This window comes from Esox lucius, chromosome 16, assembly GCF_011004845.1.
Source record: "Esox lucius isolate fEsoLuc1 chromosome 16, fEsoLuc1.pri, whole genome shotgun sequence".
Classification (NCBI taxonomy): Eukaryota; Metazoa; Chordata; class Actinopteri; order Esociformes; family Esocidae; genus Esox; species Esox lucius.
The window spans coordinates 30,383,049-30,402,977 of NC_047584.1; the positions used below are offsets into that span (position 1 = coordinate 30,383,049).

The following is a 19,929-nucleotide window of genomic DNA, read 5'->3' on the forward strand; positions in this document are numbered from 1 at the left end:
TACAAAACAATCAGAGTTTTATTTTCACAAATTTGATTTCATCATTCAAGGTTTCAAAGACCTCACAGATGGGAAGTGGTTGTCTGGGGGAGGACACAGGGAGATGTGGATTGGCTCTACATTAAGGCCTGACAGACAGGCAGACAGGCGGGCAGACAGACAGGCGGGCAGACAGACAGACGGGCAGACAGACAGACGGGCAGACACACAGACGGGCAGACACACAGACAGGCAGACAGACAGACGGGCAGACGGGCAGACACACAGACAGGCAGAGAACACAGTGTGACTGCTGTGGCATAAATGAGTTGTCCTCAGCTGACATTCTGTTTATTATTAACGACTGGGTCATTCCGATTCGAAACAGATGTATTTTAATGCTCGCCTGTGAAACCTGTTCAAAACCGAATAATAGTTAGTGTGATGAGGCTATCCAAACCTCTCCGGTTCTGATTACATTTGACTAAACTGCGTGATAATTTCTCCCGTTCAACGTCACCCCCCTGTAGAGTGGGAAACAGGCAACACTCCAGCACTAGGATAGCAGTGACTGTGGCGTCTGTGTGAGGAAGTGGGTGGGATCCTTGAGGAATTTGGGGCTGTGCTGTTATGTTGTAGGTCTACGTGGGGGTGGACAAGCGGCTCAACTCTGTAGTGTTGTACATTTTGTTCTGGCCCGGGCCTGTCGTCTCTCAGTCCGGTAACATCCTCCGTGTGAGGCGTCCCACTCATCCCGTTCCGACCTGCGCTAACCCAGTGTCGGAAACAGAATTGCAACCTGGCTCCCGGGGGTAAACGCGCGTGAACGCCCGTCCAGCTGGAAACTCAGGGATGATCTATCCGACACGGTAGACACGGATGTGAAACATTACTGAAATGGCAATAGTTTTGTGAAGAAGTCCGTTTGTTATGATGTTGCCTCGTACGTCTGTTTTCCCATTATGGGCATGCAATTACAAAAGTTGGGTAACATTAGCTAGAGCTACACACAGTATCATGCATTTTGTCCTAGCTCCGAACTTGTGAAGATTCTAATCTGTTCTGACACATTTCTGCTATCAATCCAACATGGTAAGAATGCAGTATAGTGTTAGTCTGGCCTCACCTCCTTTTAGCTCCTCTGTACTTCTCTCGTCTGGCTAACATACACAAGGCTGACCCTTCTCTAGGCCTGTCAATTTTGTCCTTCTCTAGGCCTGTCAATGTGGGCCTTCTCTGGGCCGGTCAATGTGGGCCTTCTCTGGGCCGCTCAGTTCTGGCCTTATCTAGACCTGACAGTCTTGGATTTCTCTGGGCTTCACAATGTTGACCTTCTCTTGGCCTGTCAGTTTTGGCCTTCAATCGGCCTGTCAGTCTTGGACTTCTTTAGGCCTGTCAGTTTTGGCCTTCTTTAGGCCTGTCAGTTTTGGCCTTTTCTAGGCCTGTCAGTTTTGGCCTTTTCTAGGCCTGTCAGTTTTGGCCTTCTTTAGGCCTGTCAGTTTTGGCCTTCTTTAGGCCTGTCAGTTTTGGCCTTCTTTAGGCCTGTCAGTTTTGGCCTTCTCTAGGCCTGTCAGTTTTGGCCTTCTCTAGGCCTGTCAGTTTTGGCCTTCTCTGGGCATTTCAGTGTCAATACTCTCTGGGCTCTGCTTCTCTCATCCCTTATAGCCTTTAAGCCTGGCCCTCTCCTCTTTTCTGTCAGTGTTGTCCTCATGTCCCGGCCCTGGATGGCTGTCTGCCCTCTCTTAGTACTTTACATGAGAGAAAGCTGTCCTGGGTAAATCCTCTGCTGGCACAGGCCCATGTTTCACATCTGTTTCCCCAGACAGGAGAGGGAGGTTGGGGGAGGAGAGAGGGTGGATAAGGAGAGAGGGTGGATGAGGAGAGAGGGTGGATGAGGAGAGAGGGTGGATGAGGAGAGAGGGTGGATGAGGGAGAGGGTGGATGAGGAGAGAGGGTGGATGAGGAGAGAGGGTGGATGAGGGAGAGGGTGGATGAGGAGAGAGGGTGGATGAGGAGAGAGGGTGGATGAGGAGAGAGGGTGGATGAGGGAGAGAGGGTGGATGAGGGAGAGGGTGGATGAGGAGAGAGGGTGGATGAGGGAGAGGGTGGATGAGGAGAGAGGGAGGTGAGGGGGAGGAGAGGGTGGATAAAGGAGGTAAGAGGGGAGATGAGAATGTGGATCAGGAGGAGAAGGATTAAAATAAATAAACACTTCTCCTACTTTGGTGGCCCTGCCTCATCTAAAAAGGAGGTGCGGAAACAGTTGAAGGTTGAAACGTGTATTTCTTCCAAAACTCACCTCCCAAGCAGTCCCGCTTCTTATCACACTGCTCACTGGTACACAAACACAGAGGGGAAAGCATTCCCCAGCTTACAACCATGACTGAGCTCACAGATGCTTGAACTACCACAAGGCCTCCGGTTTTATTTATTTTCCATTCCATTTTGTCATTTTTCTCAGTTTCTCTTCGGGGCATGGGTACATAGACAGTAACAGAATTCATGTTGTTTTTTCAAGTCTAAAAGTAGCTCCTAACTTGCTTATTTGGGAGTAACTCTTAAAGAAAATGTCTGTGTCAATCCTAACTTTAGGACTCCTACATTTTTATCTCAGAGTATTTCACAAAGCGTTTTACGGCTAAAACCAGTTCGTAAATCTGTGAAACGTTAGGGGTAGTGAAGAGGACTCCTAAGACACTAAGACCAAATCCCAAACAATCCTAAAAGGGCTGCTGCCGGCAATCCGCCTCATAATCAGGTCAACGTTTTAAAAACATTTATTGATACTGAGCTTTTAACAAGGTATCGCCTTAATCATGAGGGTATTAAGATCATAGTAGAGCTTGTCAGGGATGCAGTCACTTCACCAACAAACAGAAACAGAGCTGTGACAAATCTACGCTACTTGGCCACAGGGAAAATTCAGCTATGCAGCGCAGATGAACTACGTACAGTGGGGGGAACAAGAATTTGATACACTGCCGACTTTGCAGGTTTTCCCACTTACAAAGCATGTAGAGGTCTGTAATTTTTTATCATAGGTACACTTCAACTGTGAGTGACGGAATCTAAAACAAAAATCCAGAAAATCACATTGTATGATTTTTAAGTAATTAATTAGCATTTTATTGCATGAATGTGCAACAGGGTCAACCCCGCCCTTTCTCTTAGCTTAAGGCTTCTCCCCATTCCTTAGTAAAAGTTGGTCTTAGCAGCTTTGTGAATAGGTTTTAAGAGGAAACTCTCAGCTAGGAACTTTTAGTGCTCCTGTGGTAAGATAAAATGTTTTGTGAATACGGCCCCAGTTCTCTATCAAATTTTAAAATGTTTGGGAGCATTGCAAAGATAAGATGGTGGACTCCTCATTTTAGAATATCTAATCTCTTAAGAAAGCAGACGATGGATTACACAATCCTTCAGTTCTTGGCTTACCAAGATTAGGTGGGTACATGTTTACATCAGTTAATTCTCCCAAGAAACCCAGTCATATCAGCGAATGTGAAATGAATATGGTATCGCCTACTAGGGACAACATTTCATCTGTTTACTATTCAAGTATTTCCTATATCATCGCTATCGGTTAAATCTTTGCCACGATGCATTAGATGAAACACGACAACCATGACACACCCCTACACAGCTCTTTGTACACAAACAAGCCTACACACCTACCCCCAACACATTTACACACCTACCCCCAGCACATTTACACACCTACCCCCAGCACATTTACACACCTACCCCCAGCACATTTACACACCTACCCCCAGCACATTTACACACCTACCCCCAGCACATTTACACACCTACCCCCAGCACATTTACACACCTACCCCCAGCACATTTACACACCTACCCCCAGCACATTTACACACCTACCCCCAACACCTTTACACACCTACACCAACACCTTTACACATTTTCCCCGAACACCTTTACACACCTACCCCTAAAATCTTTACACACCTACCCCCAACACCTTTACACACCTACCCCCAACATGTTCAAACACCCATCCTAACACCCTTGAATATATAAAGTATTCAGGCCACTTCACTTTTTCCATATTATTATTATTTTAAATTTTTCAATCTACACACAATACGCTTTTGGGAAATGTATAACCAAAACACCTACCCCCAATTCCTTATTGGCTGCCATTCCTGGTTTCATTAGCATACCTCCTATCACTCAGGGGAGGATAACGACATTCTCCTCGTAAGTAATTCATGCTGTCCTAATTACTGTGTGGACAAATTAGCCACAAGGCCCAGGATAGCATTGCTATGAAGGATATCTACCTCTGTCTCTCTCTCACACACATATATATACACACACTCTTTCTTTCTGTTTTCTCAATCTTTCTGTTTTTCCCCCTGAATGTTTAAGTTTGAAAAAGCTTTATAGACAAAGGAACACTTGATTACATTGCCAAAGCAAGTGGAAATACTAACTCCCTCTCTCTGGGGTAATGTGCTCTCAGAAATAGATTGCACTGAATGGCACGCATGTGGAGAAGGGATGTGAGATGATTAAAGGGGCCACACGTAAGATTTATGCTGTATTACTTATGTAAATAAACAGTAAATCAACAGTAAATGTTTCAAGTCAATGCATCAAATTATTTTTGTGCCAGAGATATTCCCCATTTAAACTTTCCCTATGGTCTATCTATTAGTTTTCTATGACATGTAATCTCCTCATACTCATTTTAGATACCCAACACTAAACCACCAGGGACTAAATAGTAATATACCAGTCAGTACTATCCCCAAACACTAAACCACCCTGGACTAACTAGTAATATACCAGTCTGTACTATCCCCCCCACCCTAAACCACCTTGGACTAACCAATAATAGACCGGTCATTTCTATTCTCCAACCCAGAACTTGCTAACACTATTCTGGTCTCATTCAGTAAGGGAAGTCTTTTAAACATTAGAGGCAGGATTCATTGTGCCTCTATGGCAACACAGATAAATGAGTGTTAAGGAGGCAGGTGTTAAACATTTAAGTCATAAGGTAGTTTTCACATGAGTAAATTATGACATGAGGCAGTATTTTTAAAGCAATGATGTCCAACAGCTAGGTGGTAATGATATGAAGCTGCATTATGTAGGTCAGTCGTGATTGAAGCAGCTGATTTCCGTGCTTCTCTATATGAAAAAAAGGGTACACTATCTCACACACACAAACACACACACACACACAATGTGAGTACAGAGCACATGGTTGTTAATTTATCTAGCGAACATCTGCTTACCGACAAATCAGGGTATCTGATCTGCACCAGTAAGCAATGAGTGTCCTGGGTGGATAGAGACCTCCCCGGGAACTGTGCAGGCCAGACTCATGATGAGACACGACGCAGGATTGGGTGTGACCCAAGATGGGGTGTGACTGAGGATGAGATACGACGCAGGATTGGGTGTGACCCAAGATGGGGTGTGACTGAGGATGAGATACGACGCAGGATTGGGTGTGACCCAAGATGGGGTGTGTCTCAGGGTGGGGTGTGACTGAGGATGAGATACGACGCAGGATTGGGTGTGACCCAAGATGGGGTGTGACTGAGGATGAGATACGACGCAGGATTGGGTGTGACCCAAGATGGGGTGTGACTGAGGATGAGATACGACGCAGGATTGGGTGTGACCCAAGATGGGGTGTGTCTCAGGGTGGGGTGTGACTGAGGATGAGATACGACTCAGGATTGGGTGTGACCCAAGATGGGGTGTGTCTCAGGGTGGGGTGTGACTGAGGATGAGATACGACTCAGGATTGGGTGTGACCCAAGATGGGGTGTGTCTCAGGGTGGGGTGTGACTGAGGATGAGATACGACTCAGGATTGGGTGTGACCCAAGATGGGGTGTGTCTCAGGGTGGGGTGTGACTGAGGATGAGATACGACGCAGGATTGGGTGTGACCCAAGATGGGGTGTGTCTCAGGGTAGGGTGTGACTGAGGATGAGATATAACTCAGGATGCTATATGACTCAGGATGCTATATGACTCAGGATGCTATATGACTCAGGATGCTATATGACTCAGGATGCTATATGACTCAGGATGGGGTATAACTCAAGATGCTATATAACTCAGGATGCTATATGACTCAGGATGGGGTATAACTCAGGAAGGTATATAACTCAGGGTGGGATATAACTCAGGATGGGGTATGACTCATGATGGTATATAACTCATGATGGTATATAACTCAGGATGGGGTATGACTCAGGAAGGTATATAACTCAGGATGGGGTATGACTCAGGAAGGTATATAACTCAGGATGGGGGATGACTCAGGATGGTATATAACTCAGGAAGGTATATAACTCAGGACGGGGTATGATTCAGGATGAGATATGACTTAGTAGGGGATATGTGCTAGACATTAGGCTACATTTAGGATTGCTAAATTGATTTACAAACTAAAGTTACTCTGGCATCTGTTTTTCAGTACAGAGACTCAAGACCCGGGTATTAAACTCTTATGTGGTCCAGAGCCGGCTGGTTTTCTGTTCTACCTCATCATTAATTTCCCCCACCTGGTGTCCCAGGTCTACATAACTCCCTGATTAGAGGGTTTAAATGAAACAGTGGAGTAGAACTGGCTTTAAGGTCCAGAGTTGAGTGTGAATGTCTCAATGCAGTATTAAAACATTATTCGAAGTGATGTAATATTACATATTTTGACATTTATGTTGTGACAAATGTTTTGCTAAAATAGAAACACTGTTTTTATTAATGAATGTAGAAAAGGTGTGAAACTATTTGGCATGGCATTTAATATTACAAACATACAGGATATAATCAGGAAATATCTGAAAAGTCAGGATCTTGTGGAGTTGTTCAGCTATTCCCATGGAGAAAGATAAGCCTGTTGTCTGGGAGACTGCCAGTCAGCCAATTAAATACTACTTTCTATCTTGATGCGATTACTAATGGATTAAAACATGATATTAAAGCCTTAAATGCAATTAAACTCTGCTCATTAAACTTTGGAATGTGATTATGAAACTTTAGTCAGAGAACTGACAAGCTTTCAGTCAGGCAGTCTAGCGCATCAAGACCCTAGTGCATCACGACCCTAGCCCATCACGACCCTAGCCCATCACGACCCTAGCCCATCACGACCCTAGCCCATCTCGACCCTAGCCCTGCTATAAACAGCCACGTCATTAATTCTACTCTGATGGGGCGGGGGGTTCCGACTATATAACCTGGCAAGAAATTGAACTAAACCCCAGCCCAGGTTCGTTGCTGTCGTGTCACCGGTCATGTGATCAGACCAGGACGGCTGGTCTAAATGTTATCTAGGTCAATGCACATGCTTTCCATGTCAGTCCCTGTGAAAACCTGGTGCGATGATGTTAAATCAACGACTGTGCGGCAGCGGTGCTTACCTTCCCCGACCATAGACACCCCGATGGACATGCCCATGAACTTGCTACGTGTCCAGATGTGTGTGTTGGCGCACACTTGTCTCTCCTTGCATTCGCAGTAGAACCCTGTCACAGGGGGGTGATGGGAAACCTGCTCTGCCACGAACCTCACCCGGTAACAGTCCTCCGTCCGCCCCCCAGTTCCAACCCTGGCACGGGCGGAGTCTCTGGAAGAATGGGCGGGGTTAGGGTTTGAAGCGGGTGTGGCGTTAGAGTTAGGGGCGGAGCTCATATTCCTAAGCGGGCGGACTCTCTCTCGAGGGACCTCCCATGAGCACCGGAAACTCTCCCCTAGAATGGGGTTGTAGGGCTTCTTGGCCACGGCGCCCCTGCGGCCCTCGTGAAAGGCGGTCAAGTAGTACTCCACAAATCGGACGATGCGCTCCTCTGGGGTCGTTCCCGCGGTGATGGCCAGGAACATATCTGGGTGGGCCATGAAGTTGGCGTACATTTCCAGGAGGGAGCGTTTCTCCAGAATGAACGTAGGGAGCACAACCTAGGAGAGAGAATGGAGAAAGAAAGACGTTAAGAGGATTGAGAAAGTAAAGTTAGAGATTGAAAAATGCTTGTGAAGCCAGATTCTGCATTCATTAGAGTATGTGAAAATTCCTGGTTGAGCGAGCAGCATAATAAGACCCAGAACAGCATTGGGTGTGATTCTGAAGTAAACCCGCTGGCTAACATAGTTACCGCCCCAAAACAGTTAATCCACTGGCTAACATAGTTACCGCTCCAAAACAGTTAACCCACTGGCTAACATAGTTACCGCTCTAAAACAGTTAACCCACTGGCTAACATAGTTACCGCTCCAAAACAGTTAACCCACTGGCTAACATAGTTACCGCTCCAAAACAGTTAACCCACTGGCTAACATAGTTACCGCTCCAAAACAGTTAACCCACTGGCTAACATAGTTACCGCTCCAAAACAGTTAACCCACTGGCTAACATAGTTACCGCTCCAAAACAGTTAACCCACTGGCTAACATAGTTACCGCTCCAAAACAGTTAACCCACTGGCTAACATAGTTACCGCTCCAAAACAGTTAACCCACTGGCTAACATAGTTACCGCTCCAAAACAGTTAACCCACTGGCTAACATAGTTACCGCTCTAAAACAGTTAACCCACTGGCTAACATAGTTACCGCTCCAAACCAGTTAACCCACTGGCTAACATAGTTACCGCTCCAAACCAGTTAACCCATTGGCTAACACAAGATAGCCAGAAGGGATTTATTTGGTTAGAAACGTGAGAAACAGTGTAATTTGGTCTGCCTGACACATCCTATAAAACCATTAGGCCGTTACCGAAAAGCCGCACAATTCGTTTCATCATTAGTAACCATGGCATGGAAATACATTGTATTCAGCAACAGTAACAATATGTTGGCGTTACACAATACAAAACGAGAAGGGTATATTTGGTTATTACGTGAGCCTCAAAGTCCTAGGGGATTTTCATCCACTTAACAAAATAAACTCTTTAAGAGGGTATAGTTTGAACTATTATTTACTCAGTGCAACTGTAGTCAGTGCTGAGAGTTCATATTTACATCACACTGGAACTCCAAATAATTTAGAATCCTGGAATCAGAGAGTGTGAGGGAAAGAGTGAGCTGCTATTTAACCACTCCACATCCTTTCAGTAAAACAAAAGGAATCCCATTCTGCCCAACAGCTGATGACGTTATGCAAATGAGTTAACAATAAACATGTTGGCTCTGTTTGGTGTGCGGATTAGGTAGTTCAAGGACAGCTGTGTCCAGGTGACAAATGTGTAATTACTAAGTGGTTCAGGTGGTTACCACATTTTCCAACACATTATTTTATATAATCAGATGGCTATTCTGTAATCTGGGCCTTGGTTCTGTCATCCCATAACTATCCGTGCAGCCACCTGAACACTCACCTTTCTACTGACCACCAGGGTCACAGTGTACATTTGGAGGCTAGCCAATGACATTTTGTGTCTGGCTCTCTCTTCATTAGCCATTGCTAACTAAATTAGTCTGCTTTGGTTCCACAAAATGTCCAGTGAAAGCAGACGTGCTAACGGTTGACACCACAAAGGTACAGACTAGGGCATGTGTACCCAGTATATCCATGTACCCTGAAGGCAAACTGAATTAAAACAACACTTGTACCTTAATTTTACTGCCCTGTAAACAAAGGTGCTAATATATTGTTACATTGTTAAGCATTTTAGAAAAGAATTGTTCGTTCCAAAAACCTTGCCATTTATGGAATGGCAGAATGGAGAGACTGAACTGATAAAGTATTGTTGACTCAAGCATTCATGAAATTCTAACAGTATTCTAACAAGAGAGGACCGCTATTTAGATAAGGTAAACTGGTCCATGCCCAGTTTGACCAGATGATGGTATAGGTTAGCTGAGGTATAGATAAGGTATACAGGTCTATACCCAGTTTGACCAGATGATGGTATAGGTTAGCTGAGGTATAGATGAGGTATATTACACGGGTGAGGTCCATGCTCAGTTTGACCAGATGATGGTATAGGTTAGCTGAGGTATAGATGAGGTATATTACCCGGGTGAGGTCCATGCTCAGTTTGACCAGATGATGGTATACGTTAGCTGAGGTATAGATGAGGTATATTGCCCAGTTTGACCAGATGATGTTATAGGTTAGCTGAGGTATAGATGAGGTATATTACCCGGGTGAGGTCGATGCCCAGTTTGACCAGATGATGGTATAGGTTAGCTGAGGTATAGATGAGGTATATTACCCGGGTGAGGTCCATGCCCAGTTTGACCAGATGATGGTATAGGATAGATGAGGTATATTACCCGGGTGAGGTCCATGCCCAGTTTGAGCTGTGACAGCAGGTGGAGAATGATGCTCCTCTGATCCTCTCTGACTCCCAGGTCCTCCTCCTCATTGTCCTCTGTGTCGGTGGTCTCCTCCCCTGCGTCAATCCACTCTGGACTGGGCTGCTCCTGGGGAGGCTGGAGCGAAACAGCACACTGTTATCTTCATTCTCATTAACCACACTCACTCACACACACACACACATACACAAACATACACTCACACACACACATATACACACATACACAAACACACCTGGGCTGGCGTAGTGCAACTGCCCTGGCTGTTAGTTGACCTTCCATTGGGGACTGACGGACAACAACAAAGAATAAGATGTTTCTAATGGTCCCCCATCTCAAATCTTTTTTTTTAAGTTATCATTAATAAACCGGATTGTAACATTCCTGAAACCTAAAACAGGATCCAGACCTTCTCCGCTTACCCCCAAACACGCCACCCATCGCCGGGCCACAGAGCACTTTAAAGCAGCTAATGTGTTTAGTTTTTCCAGTTTCAGCTTAGGCCAGAGACTTCTATATTGTTCTTAATGCATAATGTAAGGAAGTACTGTGGAAGTATGAAACACAAAGCATTCTGGGAGCTGAAACAAAAGCCTTGCTCTCTCTCTCTCTCTCTCTCTCTCGCTCCTTCACGCACACAGACATACTTATTCTATTTTCTCCCTCCTGCCTTCTATTTAATTCTCTGTCAGGGCTGTTTTTCTCTCCACATATTCAGTGTTAGCAAAAAACAGAAAAGGAGAGATGGAATCTGTCATACTGATAGAGGCCTCTCTATTTCCCTCTCTCCCGTTATTTCCTATAATCAATATAATAACAGTGAAAACTAAAATAAAACAGAAAAACACTGTATACTAAGCAAAATATTCACAAAATGCATTTCAGTATTATATTTTTAGCATGTACAGTCTAGTAAAATTTGAAAATAGTAAGCATGACGTTGGAAAAGTAATCAATAGATGGATATTTGCTAGGATCACAAGTTATATGTTCCACAGGTTTCCCATTCCTCAAGGCACATCTTACTGCTGTGATTACACATTGAAGTGTTTTTCCTTACAGATACAGGATGTTTGATTTGGTTTCATATTCTTTGTGGGTCTGTAGATTTTAAGGGAAATATTTATCTTTAATGTTGTCATACATTTGGCAGGTGGTTAGGAAGTGCAGCTCGGTTTCCACCCCATTTGGTGGGTAGTGTGCACGTCTCTCTTTCTTTCTTTCTTTGCCTATCTTTCTCTCTCTTGTTCTCTCTCTCTCTCAGGAATTTCTGCAGAATGTCAGCTAATCAGAGGGAATTCACAATGAAGCCACTTAAGAAACTGCAGGAATACAGTGTTTAATACATCTTACAGACACACCCTAATGACACAAAGTCCTGAAAACCAAAACCTGCCCTCTCCCTTCCTGACACATTCTAAGGTTACAGCTTTTCCCCTCTCATCGCTTTCTCTCTTTCCCTATCTGTCCTTCTCTCCTCTGTCAAACTAGATCTCCTAGTCTCTCTCTCCAGTGCCTCTCTTACCATCTTTCTCCTCTTTCTCCTCTTTCTCTCGCCCCTCCCGTCTATCTGACCTCTACATGTCTCCCAGAGGAATGTCTGTGTAGAGAGGGGAGCGTGTTTTAGGGAGCAGATTGGAGGAGCAGCCGGCTTGCCAGTGAGGCGAGGGGACAGCCATGCACCAAGCCTCCCCCACCACAACCCCAAGCCTCCCCCACCACAACCCCAACTCTCTCACCACCCAGCCACTAAACTCAGCACCGCCCAGTCCTTTTCCCCTCTCACTCCATCTCTCTCTCTCCATTTATCTCTCTCAGCCCCTGTCCTGGTGTCTCTTCCCCCAGCAACCAATGACACACCTGAATATTTAATTGTGCAGGAAATCAGCCAAGAGCTCTCTCTTTCTCTTAATTCTTTTTCTCCCCACCTTTCATTCTCTGAACAAGGATTGTACCTCACACTATAAATTTTCCGCACACATATCAACTCCGACAGCTTGAGTTCAGACATGGTCAAGGTTGACTGGTGGAGGAATTATGTGAATAGAGGTCGGTTCGGCCCGGTCGATACCGTGTCACCAGAAGCATCAATGCCGTGTCAATACAGTGACCCAAAACCGAGGAGGTACCCGTGACAGAACTAGTGACCCATGGTCATGTCTGGCCAGCCCCAGGCCAGAGGGATTCTCTAGAACACCCGTCAAATACTTAATGTCAGTTATTCAGTCAGTGAGTCATTTGATCAGTCCCTCAGCTAGTCAGACAGACACACAGTCAGTCAGTTACATTCACAGTCAACCTTTTAGTCAGTCAGTCAGTCATTCAGTCATTCAACAGGTTAGTCAGTCCATCACTCAAATGGACAGTAATTAAGCCAGTTACTCAGTCAGTCACTCAAAAGTTTAGATACTCAACATGACAGTCAGTCAGTCACCCACCATCACAGTCAGTCGGACAGTCACTCAGCATCACAGTCAGTCAGACAGTCACTCAGAATGACAGTTAGTCAGTCACTCAGCATCACAGTCAGTCAGACAGTCACTCAGAATGACAGTCAGTCAGTCACCCACCATCACAGTCAGTCGGACAGTCACTCAGCATCACAGTCAGTCAGACAGTCACTCAGAATGACAGTTAGTCAGTCACTCAGCATCACAGTCAGTCAGACAGTCACTCAGAATGACAGTTAGTCAGTCACTCAGCATCACAGTCAGTCGGACAGTCACTCAGAATGACAGTCAGTCAGTCACCCACCATCACAGTCAGTCGGACAGTCACTCAGCATCACAGTCAGTCGGACAGTCACTCAGAATGACAGTCAGTCAGACAGTCACTCAGAATGACAGTCAGTAAGTCACCCACCATCACAGTCAGTCGGACAGTCACTCAGCATCACAGTCAGTCGGACAGTCACTCAGCATCACAGTCAATCAGTCAGTCACTCAGCATCACAGTCAGTCAGACAGTCACTCAGAATGACAGTCAGTAAGTCACCCACCATCACAGTCAGTCGGACAGTCACTCAGCATCACAGTCAGTCAGACAGTCACTCAGAATGACAGTTAGTCAGTCACTCAGCATCACAGTCAGTCAGACAATCACTCAGAATGACAGTCAGTCACTCAGCATCACAGTCAGTCAGACAGTCACTCAGAATGACGGTCAGTCAGCATGACAGTCAGTTAGTTATGGGATTGGTGCTAGCACATTGGCTGCAAGGTCTGATGTTAACATATTGCAGCATATAAAAAAATAAATGTTGGCGCACTGGTCGAATTCACCACCTAAAAGTACACCTGTACAAAGATAACACATTGTTGTACACATGTAGAGATAAACATGTTGTTGTACACCTGTACAGATAAACACGTGGTTTGTGTTTTGTTCAATACCTGCACTGGTAGAGGCTTTAACAAAGACCTTCCAAAACGTCTGAATGCTCAACCGTTTAAAAAATCCACTGCCACTTTAAACTGCCCCTGCAAATATCTGTGGCACAAAACCCGGAAATGGTTCAACATTCTCATTCATCAGGGCTAACAGAAAAAAGCCTTAAACAAGCCCTTGAAATGTCTAAATGAGCTGTGAATAGTAATACCAACAGGTCAAAAGGTGTTTGGTTTTCTGATAAGTATTGTATTCCTCTGTGTGGTTGAATTACAGTGCCATTTGAAATACTCTACCAACTGTTTGATTATACCTCAAATTACTGTATGGATTATAGTTTTCCATTATTGCACATCGCTCAATATGCCAACCCCCCCCCCCCCCCCCCCGAAAAAAATGCTTCTAATATCAGAAAAGTCAAAGAGCTGTTGGATATCTCTTTGACTGTGAGCTACATATAAACATGTAGTAAAGATTATATTATCACACTCTTCACCAGTTCTCCAAATAACTGAAAAAAACACAATGCAGCCTATTTTCTATGTAATTAACTCTGGTCAAAGTACTATATAGAAAATGAGGGGACTCATTCTCATTCTTGCCTATTCTGACACAATTCCACACTCTTTACTATGCATGAAACAGACAGGGAGAGAGAGAGATAGACAAGGTCTTCAAAAACAAAGATCCTCACGATCTTAATGTCAGTACTAAACCACCCGACACAACAAACATCAGGATAAATAAAACAATGCAAACTGAAATGAATGCTCTCTCTCTCTCATTATAACACGCAGTGACATTGGAGACAAAGGCAAAAGTCAGTCAAAAATATTCCTCAGTCCGTAGCCAGTCAAAGTTTTTGTCCAAGAGCAACAGAACTATCTTTCAATCTCTCTGAGGGATGCGACCAACCAACCTCCCCCTACCCTCCCCCGCCTGTGTTATCTCAATGCCCAGACTCAGTCTGGTCCCAAAGTAAGGAAGCAGATAAGCCCTGTAGCAGTCGTTGCACTGTCCGTACCCCACACTGGCTTTCCTCCCCACACTCAAACTCACGTTGCTGGGAAGACATGCACCTGGCGCTGGCTTGCTCTGGGTCTTGACGAGTTTCCACATATCCATCATCCAGAGTGAGAGAGAGAGAGAGAGAGAGAGAGAGAGAATAATTAAAGAGGTACAAAGAGAGAGAGAGGAAGAACAGCACAGAAGGGACAGACTGACTGCCTGACAGCGTCACAGTGGTGCTTTCCAACTAAAGACCGGCAGTGAGAGAGGGAGAGAGAGAGGGAGGGAGGGAGGGAGGGTGGGAGGGATGCAGGGTAGATATAAGAATGCGTACAGGGCAAAACACATTGTTTATAGGTGTGGACGGTGAGAGAGAAAATGAGAAGAAAAAAAAGAGAAAAGAGAGTGAGCCAGAGAAAAACGCGATTCAGGGACGGCAGCTGCCTAATCCACATCTAATGGACAGATTACCGGCCATGCTGACAATCTCTTTTTAGGCTCCTCCCATCAATTCTCTTTTGGTACCTCCCTCTGTTTCTAAGCCACTCCCCTTCCATCATAGCTCCACCTCTTCCAAAGATCCCTCCTACTTTCATTTTCTCCACGTCCATCCCTCTCTGCCTACTCCACTCTCTCAGTCTCCCCCCTTCCTCTCTCTTTCGCCCCCCCCCCCCTCCGATGATGATGAAGATGATAAGAAAGCAGACTGTTATTTAAACAGTATGCAGGACTCCCTGGTTTCCCCAGCAGACAATTCTTTCCGTGTATTTACACTATACATCTTTGATCACACTATGACTCAATTCATTTCCATATAGTACACTTTCACTCCTGTTATTAGCAAAAATAATCTGTTCTCAACCACCTACCTGGCTGAAAAGAGATCCAGTCACATTTGAAAACATAATCTCCCCTGTAATCACAAACTTAGATCTTGATCTCTTTTTTTTGGTTTTCTTTGACATGTGTTCATGGTGTCATAAACCAATAAGACCATGCACACAATATGTGTGTGTATGTGTGTGAGTGTCTCATGACCTGTTGGAGGATTCATCTGCTCCTAGCTTAAAGCCACATGACTGGCTGCCCTTCAGAACACACTGTTGTATTGTCTCCAGCCTGTCTGCGTGAGTCTGTGTGTCTGGGAATCAGGAGATAGGGCTCCTGATCTGTTCAGACCCGTTAACCTCTCCAGAGCACAGTCTGGCAACAACCCGCCAATCATAGAACTTTAATGATGTAAACTCTGTCACGCTAACAGTGTGATCACATGGACACACATCAAAGACAGACCATCGTGGAGAGACTATCACAGAGACAGAAACAGAGAGAGAGAAAGAGAGAGAAAGAACCACTGATATTATTTCCATCCTGACATAGTGATTTCACTCCAACATCAAACTTTTGGAACAGCCACTGTTGACAGGCCACACACATGCAAATACACACACACACACACAGCTGCTTTCTCTGCATCTGTCGACTGTATGAAGGAACTGAGCTGTCCAGGTCTCTGAATACTAACATGACAAGTCAGTTGTTAGAAAAGAGAAAATATGTGACATACTTAAAGACTTTCACAGATCTAAATAATGTACTCTGACTTCAGATGGTGGTGGTGTATGACAGTGGTGTATGACAGTGGTGTATGACAGCGGTGTATGACGGTGGTGTATGATGGTAGTGTATGATTGTGGTGTATGACAGTAGTGTATGACGGCATTGTAAGATGGTGGTGTATGACAATAGTGTATGATGGTGGTGTATGATGGTGGTGTATGACAATAGTGTATGATGGTGGTGTATGACAGTAGTGTAATATGGTGGTGTATGATGGTGGTGTATGACAATAGTGTATGATGGTGGTGTATGATGGTGGTGTATGACAATAGTGTATGATGGTGGTGTATGACAGAAGTGTAATATGGTGGTGTATGACAATAGTGTATGATGGTGGTGTATGACAATAGTGTATGATGGTGGTGTATGACAGAAATGTAATATGGTGGTGTATGACAATAGTGTATGATGGTGGTGTATGACAGTAGTGTAATATGGTGGTGTATGACAATAGTGTATGACGGCATTGTATGATGGTGGTGTATGACAATAGTGTATGATGGTGGTGTATGACAGAAGTGTAATATGGTGGTGTATGACAATAGTGTATGATGGTGGTGTATGACAGTAGTGTAATATGGTGGTGTATGACGGCATTGTATGATGGTGGTGTATGACAATAGTGTATGACGGCATTGTATGATGGTGGTGTATGACAATAGTGTATGATGGTGGCATATGATAGTAGTGTACGATGGTGGTGAATGAAAGTAGTGTATGACAGTGGTTTTTGAAAGTCGTGTATGATGGTAGTGTCTGACGGGAGTGTATGACAGTAATGTATGATGGTGTTGAATGACAGTAATGTATGACGGTAGTGTATGATGGTAGTGTATGATGGTAGTGTATGACAGTAATGTATGATGGTGTTGAATGACAGTAATGTATGATGGTAGTGTATGGTAGAAGTAAGTAAATATTGTGTCAGAACGCATGGGGAAACAAATCTTGAATATCACGCTACTTCATTTTACAATCCAACTGGGAAAGATACTTACGGTAACTATAATTTTCAATAGACAAAACAAGACTGGTGTTTGTCAATCTTACTAAATCATGTTAGTAAAACTTGGTGTCTTTGTGATTATTCATTGGGGCATATAATAAAGTGTATGGATAGACTCTCTGAGGGGGGGATCGAGTTCCTCCAGACCTTTCGGTCTCCCACCTATGACCTTACAATCTAACTGAGGCGAGGAGATGTGAGAAGTCAATTAAACGCAATTGGGATTTCTCCAGTGTGACTGTCCTGCTGACATATAGCGCCCTCTACTGTCAGTACAGAGAAGTGCAGGACAAGAGGAGAAGAAAGAGCCAACAGAACTCAGAACACCATGATGACACATGCACAATAAGTCACGTAATGGGCTTACACACAAACACACACACACACACACACTTACAGATCCTCCCTTTTTCCCATGGTGCATGGTAGGGAGGAGCTAATTTGGCTGCTAGCCAGCCTCGGTAAAGCAGAAGCTCTTACCTAACTGATATTTACGGTCTTACTGATGGCAGGAATGTTTTACACCACATTTTACGGTTCTTGCCCTGTGCTCCGCGGTGAAAAACCACTGGGCCAGAGACAGAGATGGAACACAGACAAATCACACAGACATGAAAAAGCCATCGATAATCATCTCTCGTGTTTTATTATTTTCAGCGTAAGGCCAGAAAAGTACAGCACCCTCTGTACTGTAAGTAAGTTTACATTGAACGGGTCTTTATAGCTCTTGGGGGGTTTGACAATGGTTTTCGTATTATTTTCTTTTGTATACATTAGCCTGAGTGATATCCCGTACGGACACAAATCATGCAACAGTTATGAACCACGGTCAGCGGTAATGGAATATGTCGTGTCCATTTAATATGCATCACTACGCATCAACGTTCCCACTACGGTCTGGTTTAACGGTATGGAGTCTTGAGAGCCTCCCCATTCAAGGAAACACATGACCTCCATAAAATGTGAGTCGTCCGACCACGCGACTAAATATTCCATAAATCAGATATTTACAAATTGTACTTATAAGTCCCAGTGCTGATTTCCGTCAATCTCAACAGCGAATGAGGGTTCAAACACCCCCCACTGCCTTACGCACAAGTCCCACGCAGAACGAGGACAGCCCCATCACCACTAACACACACCCTGTCCGAGGTGGCACACTACTTTTGACCAGGAACGACTGGGCGGAGGGTGTAGTATGTACGGAAGAGGGGTGCCATTTGGGACACCGACACACGGCTCCCCAACCCCCCACCCCGCTTGGCACCTGGACAATGGCTGGTCGTGTGTAAGAGGGTGTTGCTTGCAGGGGTACCAGTGCCACTGCTCCAACGAACCCCGTTCGCTGTGCTCCTTTCGTACGAGCGCTGACACTCCACCTCGTTCTGCCCCCCCGGTCAGGGAGGTACAGAGACTGTAAGTCCAGCTGGCATGTGGTCAACCAAGCCTCAGCTGTGCCCTACAACTCAGTCACAACAAACGCCAAGGCCGGGCTGTCTGTCTAGTGTGTGGGTGTGTGTGTATTTGTGTGTCTATATCAGGACAGAGACTCCTTGAGAGCTCTCTCCCTCTCTCTCTCCCTCTCTCTCTCCCTCTCTTTCTCTCTCTCTCTCTCCCTCTCTCTCTCCCTCTCTCTCTCTCATTTTACTGAGTGCTGAGTGCCAGTAGAAAACATATTGTTCACACTACTGCCTTAAAAAGGCAGGAATACAGAAAAAGGGAGGTAGAGAGAGACAGAAGGTGAGACAGATGGAGAGACAGAAGGTGAGACAGAAGGTGAGACAGAAGGTGAGACAGAAGGAGAGACAGAAGGAGAGACAGAAGGTGAGACAGAAGGTGAGACAGAAGGTGAGACAGAAGGTGAGACAGAAAGTGAGACAGAAGGTGAGACAGAAGGTGAGACAGAAGGAGGGACAGAAGGTGAGACAGAAGGAGAAACAGAAGGAGAGACAGAAGGAGAGACAGAAGGTGAGACAGAAGGTGAGACAGAAGGAGAGACAGAAGGTGAGACAGAAGGAGAGACAGAAGGAGAGAGAAGAGAGAGAGTAGAGAGAGTGGGAGAGGACAGGGAATTGCGATCTACGTCATCACTGGCTGCTTTCCATACTCCCTTTTCATTTCTTCCAGGAGAGACACCGGAACATTTCAACTAGAACACAGCTATTTTGAACATCTCTCCCCTGCGGAATAGGAGTTATGGCATGAATCTCTCTTTTTCTCTCTCTCTCCCTCTGTCTCCATTTCTCTCTCTTGCCTCTGCCTCTCTCTCTCTCCATTTCTCTCTTGTCTCTCTGTGTCGCTGTAACAGAGCCAAAGGCTCGGGTTTTTGCCGTGACTGCTGGTTCAAAGCTACACGAAGCAGCCCTGTGGGAGAGCTCAGATGTTTCACTGTTCAGTAAGAGACAGAACGAAACAGCAGATACCTCGGAACGGATTCCACTGTCTTCGTTGTATAGATAGCAATTGCACCCCCTGGAAAGATGTATTTCTTTGTACAGATTTGGACACAGATAATTCAGCAAAAGTCCAACCACATTCCCTGATAACCAACTGAGGTAATTTTCAAGGCTTTGTTTTTGGGGCATTGAGCAACTATCTTGTTTCCCAGCCAGTCAGCTTCCACTTGCGAC

At 45.0% G+C, this 19,929-nt stretch overlaps 1 protein-coding gene across 3 annotated transcripts in view; it reads right to left on the bottom strand.

Moving 5' to 3' along the window:
- The window catches only part of osbpl10b (oxysterol binding protein-like 10b), a 58,938-nt gene that overhangs the window by 6,893 nt on the left and 32,116 nt on the right, over positions 1–19,929 (bottom strand). For 2 of the 3 annotated variants that reach the window (XM_020054938.3, XM_020054936.3), the window contains 3 exons: positions 14,725–14,766; positions 10,237–10,395; positions 7,387–7,921 (listed from right to left, as the gene is read on the bottom strand). In XM_020054938.3, the coding sequence (XP_019910497.3) occupies positions 7,387–7,921; positions 10,237–10,395; positions 14,725–14,766 (736 nt within the window). The remainder of the gene's footprint in view (positions 1–7,386; positions 7,922–10,236; positions 10,396–14,724; positions 14,767–19,929) is intronic. The other variant, XM_020054937.3, reaches the window with a different exon arrangement.